The sequence below is a fragment of the Corapipo altera genome, unplaced genomic scaffold (assembly GCF_003945725.1).
Source record: "Corapipo altera isolate COAL_440 unplaced genomic scaffold, ASM394572v1 22b, whole genome shotgun sequence".
Taxonomy (NCBI): Eukaryota; Metazoa; Chordata; class Aves; order Passeriformes; family Pipridae; genus Corapipo; species Corapipo altera.
Genome location: NW_020884876.1, coordinates 8,217,538 through 8,228,051, shown reverse-complemented (window position 1 = coordinate 8,228,051; position 10,514 = coordinate 8,217,538). Strand labels below are relative to the sequence as shown.

The 10,514-nt window shown below is 39.6% G+C and overlaps 1 protein-coding gene across 4 annotated transcripts; it reads right to left on the bottom strand.

Annotated features, from left to right (window-relative positions):
• Positions 1–3,511: 3,511 nt before the first annotated feature.
• Positions 3,512–10,436, bottom strand: RWDD4 (RWD domain containing 4). 4 transcript variants are annotated; one of them, XM_027636173.1, is made up of 9 exons: positions 10,330–10,344; positions 9,982–10,062; positions 9,046–9,146; positions 8,289–8,398; positions 8,034–8,178; positions 7,127–7,241; positions 5,826–5,875; positions 5,655–5,657; positions 4,283–4,547 (listed from the first exon to the last, which is right to left on the bottom strand). In XM_027636173.1, exons 3-9 carry the CDS (start codon positions 9,055–9,057, stop codon positions 4,515–4,517), a joined length of 468 nt encoding a protein of 155 aa, XP_027491974.1. In that variant the 5' UTR covers positions 9,058–9,146; positions 9,982–10,062; positions 10,330–10,344; the 3' UTR covers positions 4,283–4,514. The 4 variants fall into 4 exon arrangements, with proteins under 4 accessions (XP_027491973.1, XP_027491974.1, XP_027491975.1 ...); XM_027636172.1 differs by lacking the exon at positions 9,046–9,146 and having other exon boundaries at positions 3,512–4,547; positions 10,330–10,436; XM_027636174.1 differs by lacking the exon at positions 10,330–10,344 and having other exon boundaries at positions 9,046–9,170; positions 9,982–10,068.
• Positions 10,437–10,514: the final 78 nt, after the last annotated feature.

The following is a 10,514-nucleotide window of genomic DNA, read 5'->3' as shown; positions in this document are numbered from 1 at the left end:
AAAACTTTGCTCTCTTTTCAGGCTTAGGAACATACTAAAACTCATTTTTTGCACTACTTTCCTACTAAGAGGGACGCAAGGAAGAAAAGCACTAACCATCTGCTTGACGCTACGAGGGGGGAAAAAAACCCCACAAACAAAACCTGAAGAACATGTAGTCACAGAAAGAAAATGTTCTTATGAATTCTTTCTCATACAAACATCACACAGGCAGCTTTAATTTTGGCACATCCTTACTTCTGAGTAAGATTATTTCCTTTGAGTGGATTTGTAACTGTAGCACTATTTTGATTTTGGAGATAAATTTCTATACTACATCCTGTACTTTTATCATCTAAAGACATATGGCATGAAGGGGGGAAAGGAAAATCATAACCATGCTATATATCAGTCAACTAAAACCTGGTAATATTCTAGCACTGATCTTCACAGAAAAATATAAAACTGATAATGCTGTACAAAATTTGTTAATCACCTATAGAGGCTGTGTACTTTTTATCAATGGGCTGCTACATTTTCCCTGTACTATTATAAAATATCTCTCTTCAAGGTCAATTGAACCATCGTTTCCACTAAAAGTACAGATCAAATGGTTCCCTACAGTGGAGACAGCACTTCTTTATATAGTAATGCTTTCTTCACACTTGACTTTCCTGCAGGAAATCATAAAATGCATTAACCGACAGACACTCTTACTTGATTTAAAGTAAGATCCTGCTCTGAAAAGTGGCTCCATACAAGACTCTGTTTATTGCCTCTCAGTGGCACTATAGCAGATAATTCCTTGAGAAAGAAAAGATAGCTTTTTTCCTTCCATATAGTTTCTTGAATGTTATCTTCCAAAATCATACTAGACTGATTTTTCCTTTCTGATCATAAAGATACTGCAGAAGAAACTATGCCCTCAGAGACACCCACACAACACCACTCCCCTCCAATAAGGCTATGCAGTTATAGCTTGGCTTTCTCTCTCATTGCTACAACCTTAACCCATCTTACAACATAAGCAGCTTGCAGTAGGCAATCACAGTAAGAGTTTTCAAATTTCTGCCTATTCTTAGCATCAATACTTTAAACACAAACATCTGTAGGAACCACAGGCATGAATCCTCAGACACAGTAGCAAGGTATAGCTATGTAAAAATTTCAGGCTGACATAGTACACCAGTGCCTGGATATAGATTCTCATGTCGTGTGTAATTCAGTCATTTGGAGTAACTCCTCACTTTGCTCTGAATGAAGGAGAGAGAGAAGAAGCAGTCAATTCTTTCTTTTACCCACATAAAATATTTTCCAATGCCTAGCCAATATGCCTTGTCTTAACTTACACCAGGCTTTCAGAGGTTGCTTCCATGGGCTCAGAAAGAGAATAACAGGAAGCATAAATTAGTCAAACAGAAATATCTTCTCATAACCACAAAGCAGATCCATTCTGAGATGAAGCCAAGTCCATGTTGGTGAAAGAAACCAGAGTGACAGAAAGAAAATCCACAATCCTCTTGTCCTTCACCTTAGCTCAAACTCATGACAGAATTTATAGCTCTGCAATGATATGCTTAGCTTTTGTTCTGTTGTATTGTACTGCAGCAGCAACAATTTATCCCCTATGCTCTTTTAGTTTTGTATACAAGCATGTTTTTTCCTGTCCACTTCCTCCTCCAATCCACCCAGAATTCTCACACTTCTGATATTTTCTTTGTTGAATGAACATTTCCTCTCCTCTTCATTCTGCTGTTAACTGCAAGTGCTTAAGGTGCCACACTGTTGAAGGAAACAATTTCCAAAGGGGAACTATTTCTGGTTCACACCTGTTCAAGGATTTTCACAGCACAAAGTTCATGGTATAACCCAAAATCATTTGTATGCCTCAGGTGAAAGGAGGATAGTCTCTACACATTTGCTCTTTACCAAAGCTCCTCTATGGAGAAATGCTGGCTTTTTTTCCACTGGTCTTTTACTCACCAAAATCTAATTGCTCATCAGTTGGGCATGCTTTATCTATCCACCCCACCTACAACCAATTGAAGCAGGACTGCAGAAATTATGAACTTGATTTCAATGTATCTGTGCCAGGCTGATCACAGGGGTGAGAAGGACATGGTGGGCACACACTGCTGACTAATCACAGCTGTCACCTCTCTATTCAGCATAAAGGCACTCTGAATTATTCCCTGGGATTTGGTACCTTCCACTGCAATGGGGCATGTTTGGTGGGATACTAACAGCATTTTGAACACCTGCTACTTTTCCTTTACTGTTACTAGTATTGACACTTGTCTTTTCAGGCCAGCCAAAATTCTACTGCAAAACTTGTGAATTTAAAGAGGTGGTGTAGCCCTACGATCAAGAAACTCTCATCCAACCGAAAAAAAGCATACATCACTGTTTTACCAGAGCCAGTGGGTTTTTACCCAAAAAAAAAAAAAAAAAAGGTGGGAGTGCATTTTTCAACAGTGTTTAGACTTTCCTCAGGACTCATGATCTCTATTTACAGTTGTGTCTTTCTTCATGAGAATCATTACATTTTCCTTCTCCTCAGTACTAGGCCTCTCCATAACATCAAGTACCTAGATTCTTTAAATGATCCCGTTCCAATCATCACATCATATCAGAAAATGGTTTATAAACACAAATTACCTTTCACAATTTACACAGAGGAGAAAAACAGGTACAAAAGTTCCCAACGCAAAATATTTCCCTTGAAAGTAGACTTCAAAGCAGGTACATTACTAACAGAACCAGAGGAGACTCAGGTATCTTCAGGAGAGCACGTGATTTACAGACTAGGAGATGAAAAATGAGGCATTTCACAAGGTTAATAAGCTACACACAGTAACACTATAAAGAGCAAGAGATGTGGTTCTTATTTGTCCTTCCTCCACCCTCCCTAACTAATCTTTATCAGATAAATTGTCATGGCAACTTGATTTATACACCGAGGATACCAGCAAAGACAAGTCGATTCCCCTTGGTGAACTAGTGAACAGAAAGATTCCTTCTTGTTCCGACACTGGCAGAGACTAAAGCTAAATGCTCTTCCCTGTCACAGGTTCACCACATACTGCCAGAGCAACTTCTACCTGCAGTGGTATTCCCCGTCAGACACTCTTGCTCAGGGTACAGCCACGAGCCTCCAGTTTATGTCAAAGGCAAGACTGCATTGTTTGGAAAAGGTCCTCCCATGTGTACCTTACAACCTTTTACTACATGAGAGTTGAGTTCAAAAAGAAATCACAACTCTCTGAAACGAAGAGTGCTGTACACAGTGGAGTGCACTCTTTCAAAGGGGCGCTGGACTTGCTGCGTGTACTGAACACAATGGATACTGTCCCTGTAACTCTCAGTGAGGTGATTGACCCTTATACTAGTAACACAGCTACCCTGAGTATCATGTAAACATATACCACAAGAGGGAAGACACAATTCTTCCACCAATTTTTAAGAATGCAAGTCCAAACTTGCACAGCACAGTAGGCACTACACAATTAAAAAAAAATAAACACATACCACAGCAGATAAATAGGCATTTATTAAAGTTCATCTCAAACCAAACAAAAATAATAAAGGACATTAAGGCATCTTGTATTCAATAGCAGTTTATATAGTAAAGATGACTTCTCTTTCTCATACAAGAGAGGTAGATTTGGGAAAAAAAAAAAAAAAGAGCTCACCCAAAAAAGAGTTCTCCCAATATGTTTGACAAACTGCTGACTTCCACTGTCCCACCACTCAGTCAGCAAACCCCCCTAAAGAATGCCCATTTCTCCAGTGAAAGAGCTACAAAATCCCAACACTTATTGAGACACTGCAAGAAAGCACTTTTCCTGCCCCTCAGACATCCAGCCACCTGTAAAGATGCACACTGGAGAAAGACCAACAGATGGGATATTGCAAGAGTAAAGAAGACACACTTCTGCTATAACCATTCATTTTTTGAGCAGACTAGAATATCTGGCCTTGCTTTCACTAGTATTTACTATTTTAACTAGTGAAATGAGACCACAAGCTCTCATTGTTTTGCAATGCAACAGTTTTTATGTTCTCCTTCTATGTTCATATTAGATAAAGAAATGACAAAGGTCTTATTTCCATGGAATAATTTATTTTGATGAATTAAGCTGTCAAGTGACCAGTCACTGTTATAGTGCTTTTTTCTTCAATTGGAATAAGAACATCAGGAAATGTTTACAGTATCATTGGGTTCACTATAACAGGATTTTACTACAGATTAAAATATAAATTAAGAAACACTGCAGCACTATTCACTTCACCACACTGGCTCTCTATATCCTTGATCACAATCTAACCTTCATTTAAGGCAAGTTTGTTGTTTTGTTTTTTTTTCCAAAGAAGACTACATAGTCTCTAGATAAACTTGTGTGACTAGATTTACAAGTTAGGAAATCGAGCTTTATAAAATGTTTACTTCAGCAAATACAAAAGTTATTAAGAGAGAGATGGTGACCCAAAATTGCACTGTATTAAAAGGTGGAGTTTCCTTGTACCAAAGTCCTTTATTCATCATCTTTAGAACCAGTTTTGCTTAACTATAAAAGAGACACAAAAAGAAAGTATTCAAAGTTTAGACTGCCATTCCATTTATTAGGAAACAAGAACAACATTATCTCCATCTCACATTGAACACATGTATACTTAATTAACAATACAGACTGTGCTACTGTACCAAGAGACTGAAAAGCATCAAAATTAATTCTTAAACTTAAACACTAAATGAGCTTACTTCCTGAACATGAAAGTTGAATTTTAAAAAAACCAGCAACAAATCCCAGAAAAACCTCAGGGTACTGTTTCTATTTAATTTGAAGGCTCCATCACCAGCTCTCCAAAATAAAAAAGATGAAGTAATGGAACATTATTTTCCCACATCTCTGAGAGAATTCCCATATAGAAATTTAAACAATATAAAAACAGACATTAACTTCATATTTCTCAGTTTTTAAAGCTAAATTTCTAACTATTAAATGCAGCACGCCTGTTATGAAATCTATCTGGAACCCAAGATATTCACTACAAATAGCCACTTACAACTTAGAAGGACTCTGCCCAAAACCACCCTCATCATTTACTTGCTCTTATTTAACAACTGGAACTGGTGTTTAGGTCTTACATTGAAAATTACTCATAGTTGTGTAAAATAAAATAGTTTGCTTTCAAAACTGTCAAGCAGCGATTTTCACTGAATCAGCAAATACAAGAGGGTGGAAAAATTCAGTGCTGAGGGGCAAATAGAAAATAATTATCCACTGGAGTAGTTGTAGCAGAGAACTGGGCTTGTAGGAGACAGTAAGTTGCTCCCACTTGGCACAGCTCCCGTTTTCTGCTTACTTATCGACTGCTGTCCAGAACCTAGCAGCACCACTAATTTTATTTTGAATCTTGTTCTCATATGAAGACAGAATACTTGCAGTACATTTGGTTAGCAAAGCCCTCCCATCATAAAATTAAAATTTAGCTGCTCAGTAAATAAATACTAAAACAATCAAGGTGAAAAGAGCAACCAAAGTCCTGACTAACATTTGGAAGGACTGGCACTTTAAAGCATTTGAGAAATACGTAATTTAGAACCCAAAATAAGCAACTGTTCTTACTCTTTCTTTACTTACAATAAAAAAAGATAACTTGAAAATACTTACATGCTGGACACATATAGAAATTAATCAGACACCATAGTCAAATCCAAACATAGTTGGAAGAAAAGCAAGAAAAAACATATCAGATCAGTTTTCTTCAGATATAAGTACAAATCATTTTTAATGTACATACACAGTAGTTTCATAATACTGCATATAATACAGTCATGTTACCTTAATTACGTCCACCCAGTTCCATCCTCGTGGAAGCTCCCCTTTGTTATCTGCAGAACAAGAAGGTTTTATTTTCAACACAAGTTAAGGGGAATATTTACCTTTCTTCAAAATCAACGCACAAAATTCTAAATATCCAAACTCCTCAATTTGTCCACTACGAAGCCATGAGGACAAAAACAGCTTGTTCTTTAACCAACCCCAAGCGAATACACTAGACGAAATGGCCTTAAACTGTAGCAGGAGAGGTTCAGATTAGACATTACAAAAACATTTTTCACTGACAGAGTGGTTAGGTGTTGGAATAAGTTTCCCAGGGAGGTGGTGGAGTCACCATCTCTGGAAGTGTTCAAGAGACATCTGGATGTGGCACTTGGGGATACAGTTTAGGGATGATTATGGTGGTGCTGGGTTGATGGATGAACTGCATGAACTTGAAGCTCTCTTTCAACCTTGATGGTTCTGTGATTATGTGATTCAAAGTAATTCCATTTGAATAAAAACAAAGTAATTCCATTTGAATAAAAACACCTCAGTCCATCTGAAATTTAACTTGGAAGGTAACTCCAACATGAGCTGGGCTGACTAGCAATGATGAACTCTGTCAAAGAACAAAATTTTATGCAGCTTTTCCTCTATACAGTTTACATCAAGTCTACCAACTATACACTAGGTTAGGTAGATTATATGCAGAAACCTCTATCACAGGGTACAACTTATTGCTGTAATAGGATTGTATTATCTAGATCATTAGTAAAAGCTAAAGCTGAACACGAGTCATTAACTGAATCAACTGAAGTAACCAACAGCTTTCAATCAAAACACTACTATTTCATTGAAAGCATTAAATATCTGCAGAAGCACCTCTATTTCTAAAATACAAACTAAATCAGATGTTTTATTTTGGGTTTCAAAACAAATACTTTCATTTAGAAATTACATTTTTAATAATGTGAATTATTTATGAGGGCCCATCAAAAAAAATACATCTTCTGTTGATAGAGGTCCCAGATCCTCTCCTCCAACAAATATTGAAAATTTCACTTTTGTCACAAATTGAATTAAAAAAAACCTAGAAGACAATGACATCGTGAAATCCCTACTCTGTAGAAAGGTGCTTTAACTAGAACCAACATCTCAGGCAAGAATAATTCACATAGAACAAGTAAAACAGAGACCACAGACTTAAAGTAGTTAATCTTATAAACAAATGACTACTGACTCTGACTCCAGTAAGATGTCATTCCTATAAAATTTGGATTTTCATACTGACCAAAAAAAGAATATTATAGTAAACAAACCTGTTTTATCAGCTAGCTTTCGTTTCTGGGTTTTAGATAACTGTTCCTTTTTCTCTTTTTTCTTACTTGCAGGCACATCAGGAGTTCCAATTGCAATACTATTGCTTACCGAAGTCTGAGAAAGACAAAAGTGGTTGTAAATATTTGCATATTAGTTCCATGAATACCTCTGTGTGGTGTGATTACCAAACCTGACATACTGAAATATCCTGGCTGTCAGAAAGAAGTAATGTTGTCAGCAGCCTGCAGCTTTTAATCAACATACAATCAGGACCATAGTTTTGAAAAACATGTGTTGGGGACTAGAATTATTCTCTTTTACAGTTGGAAAAGGCACCTCTTACACTTTTCAAATTTATCATGGAGTGTGATTTACATTTTAGTGAAGGGATTCAGACTTCCCAAACATGGAAATAATTTCTTCTTCCTCAGAGCAAATCTGAAGCACTATGATGGCAAATAACGTCCTTACAGAACACAGAAACTACAAACTGACTCAGTCTGACTCCTTAACACCCTGAAGGTGCACTTATGCAATCCATTGCATTTCAGGAGGGCTGCAGTAAATTGCCACCCTTCCAACCCTCAGCAGACACCTTAAATCTCTGTTTCAGCTTCCTTTAGTTTTGCTTCTTCTCCAAGTCTCCATTTTTATGTTACCCTGTGGGACAGAACAGCAGCCCACAAACATTTCGGTATAACAGCAAAGTAACAATCAAATACAACAACCATGACCACAGAGCACTGCAGCACCATACTCTGTGTGACAATTTTAGTCACTAATGTGTATACCCAGTGAACTGATTTACAACCTAAAGAGAGAGCTATGAAGTATTCAGAGAAATAACAACCATTTTTTTTTTCAGTTTTAAAAGCACAAAAGCAAAACCTGAATTTATCTACTTACCACAGTGTTAACGGGCTGATTTTCCATGAACACCTCCTTATTGTCTTTGGCATATTCAAAAAGTGTGTAGGTCATAGCAGTTCCAAGATTTGCTTCAACTTCTACCATTAACTTCTCCAATATACTTTGCTTAATAGCTGCAGATCTAAAAGAAACCATTAAACTAAACTATAAACTAGACAGATGAAGAAAAGTTTACCAAACAAAAAGCCCCCACGTACAAGGCCAAGGAGTGAAGCTGTCATAAATACTTACATCGTGTTGTTGAAGAAAGCATCCATGGATATGACTGGTGCTGTTTGTGGATATGTTTCTGGCCAAGAAACTTCTATTAGAAAGGCTTTGGGATCACCACTTTCACCTATCTGAAAGTAAAAGAAAAACTTTATCTGTTTTCCGTCACCTACTAAGAATTACAATATCAATACAGAAGTCTTTTATTTCTTTTAGACCAACCAAATTTCTTGAGACAACAACTATTTGCATAAAGTTATCAGTCAGAAAATAAAGCTGTTATCTAGAAAAAGCACTTTGAAGCAAACTGATTACAAAACAGCTGTGCTCCGTATGCAAGACAGGTGCAAGACATGACGGTCTGAAAGATGGCATATGAATTTTTTGTCGTTCACTTACCTGTGTTATGCCTTCTCGTAATACAAATCCTTCTTCGGGGGAAAGGTGTATTACTGTCTTCGTCTGACACTATGTTTTACTGCATTTAAATTGAGTTATCCTAACTTTTGGCAATTATTTTTCATCTAATAAAAATTAGAAATGAGCAAAGCTAGTGAAATGTAAAACAACACACTGTAGACTTGTAGGCATGTCACATTTCTCCTTCTGAGGAAATTAAATTAACTAAGAATGATCCTATCAGTGAAGAAAGGCTGCACTTACATGGATGGGACTCCAGAGCTATGAATTAAATTGACCCATATCTCATTACAATTACTGACACTATTCTTAAGTTATTTGAGAAGTCACAAAAAGGTGATTCTAGATGTCTTCTCGCCAGTACATGCATATAGCATTTCTAGAAGTCTCCCTTCTGTCCCATGGGTGCCTAAATTTTTGTCAGTAAAGTCCTCCAGCCATCCAAAGATCTGCCTCAGTCTGTGCTCAGAAGAACGTCCAGGTCTTCAAATCTGAGAAAGCTGGTGAGAATTTCATGCCATAATCTAACTGCATATCTTGAGCTTGGCACTCCTTGTATGTCTCTCCTGAGCAGAAGGGTACCAGTGCATGTGCCCAAAGCATTTCATGGATTTTCTCTTTAGCAGGTAGACAGAGCATGTCCAGCTGCCTCTGGATGAGAGACTGGAACCTTGTAACTGAGCAACAATGAAGGTTCAAAGTTTTACATGCAAACATCTCTGTAAGTCTCTACATTTCTGACCAGCCAGGGGACGTATTACTCAGCAGGCTGGGTCCTTCAGACAGTTTGACAATTCTCGCTACACCAGGCATAGAGATGCAAGGCTAAGGGATAACTGGCTTGTAGTGCCAAGCAATAGGATGAGAGGTAAGGGGCAGAAAGAGATGCACTGGAACTTCCATCTGAAAATAAGGAAAGACTTCTTTACTGTGTGGATGACCAAGCACTGGAACAGGTTGCCCAGATTGGTTCTGGAGTCTCTCTCACTGGAGATATTCAAGAACCATCTGGATACAATTCTGTGCAATGTATTCTAGGATGACCCTCCTTGAGCAGGGAGGTTGGACCACATGACCCTCTGTGGTCCCTTCCAACCTGATCCATTCTGTGATAAACCCACACTGGGAGCAGGTTCCTAAATATGAACTATGAAGCATCACTGTACCAAAGATTCTGAAACAGCAGCCTACGGATCTACCCTTCATTGAACATCGGACACCTCTTCGGCTCAGAAACCCCTGGTACGGCAACTTCAAGGCAGCAAAGTAACTTCAGGGCGCAACTTCGCCTTACCCTGTACTGGAAGGACACGGGGCTGAGCTCCCTGAAGCACACGTCTCCCTCGTAGATGGAGCGCAGCGCCTCCAGCTCCATCTGCAGCCAGGGCAGAGCAGGGGTTACCGATCGCGGCCCCGCACGGCGCTCGCACCCGCCCGCGGTGGGTGCGCGAAGCCGCGCCCGGCTCCCTCCTCCCGCCCCTCACTGCTCCAGCGCCCGCCGCCTCCCGCGCCGCCCACCCTCCCCATCCGGCGGCTCCATCCATCCATCCATCCATCCATCCATCCATCCATCCATCCATCCTCTCTCCCTCCCTCCCGTCCTGGGCCCGCTCTCCCGCAGGGAGTAGGGCCTAGGACTCACCTCCTGGTCCTCGTTGGCCGCCATGGCCGCAGCCCCGACTCCCGTGGCCCGGCCCGTGCCCGTGCCCGTTCCCGCCGGGGCTGGGCGGGCCTGGCTGCGCGGCCCCACCGCCCTCACACGGACACGCCTTCACCGGGGCACCGCCCCCTGCTGTCCCATTGGCCCGCTGCGCGCTGGCCCGCGCT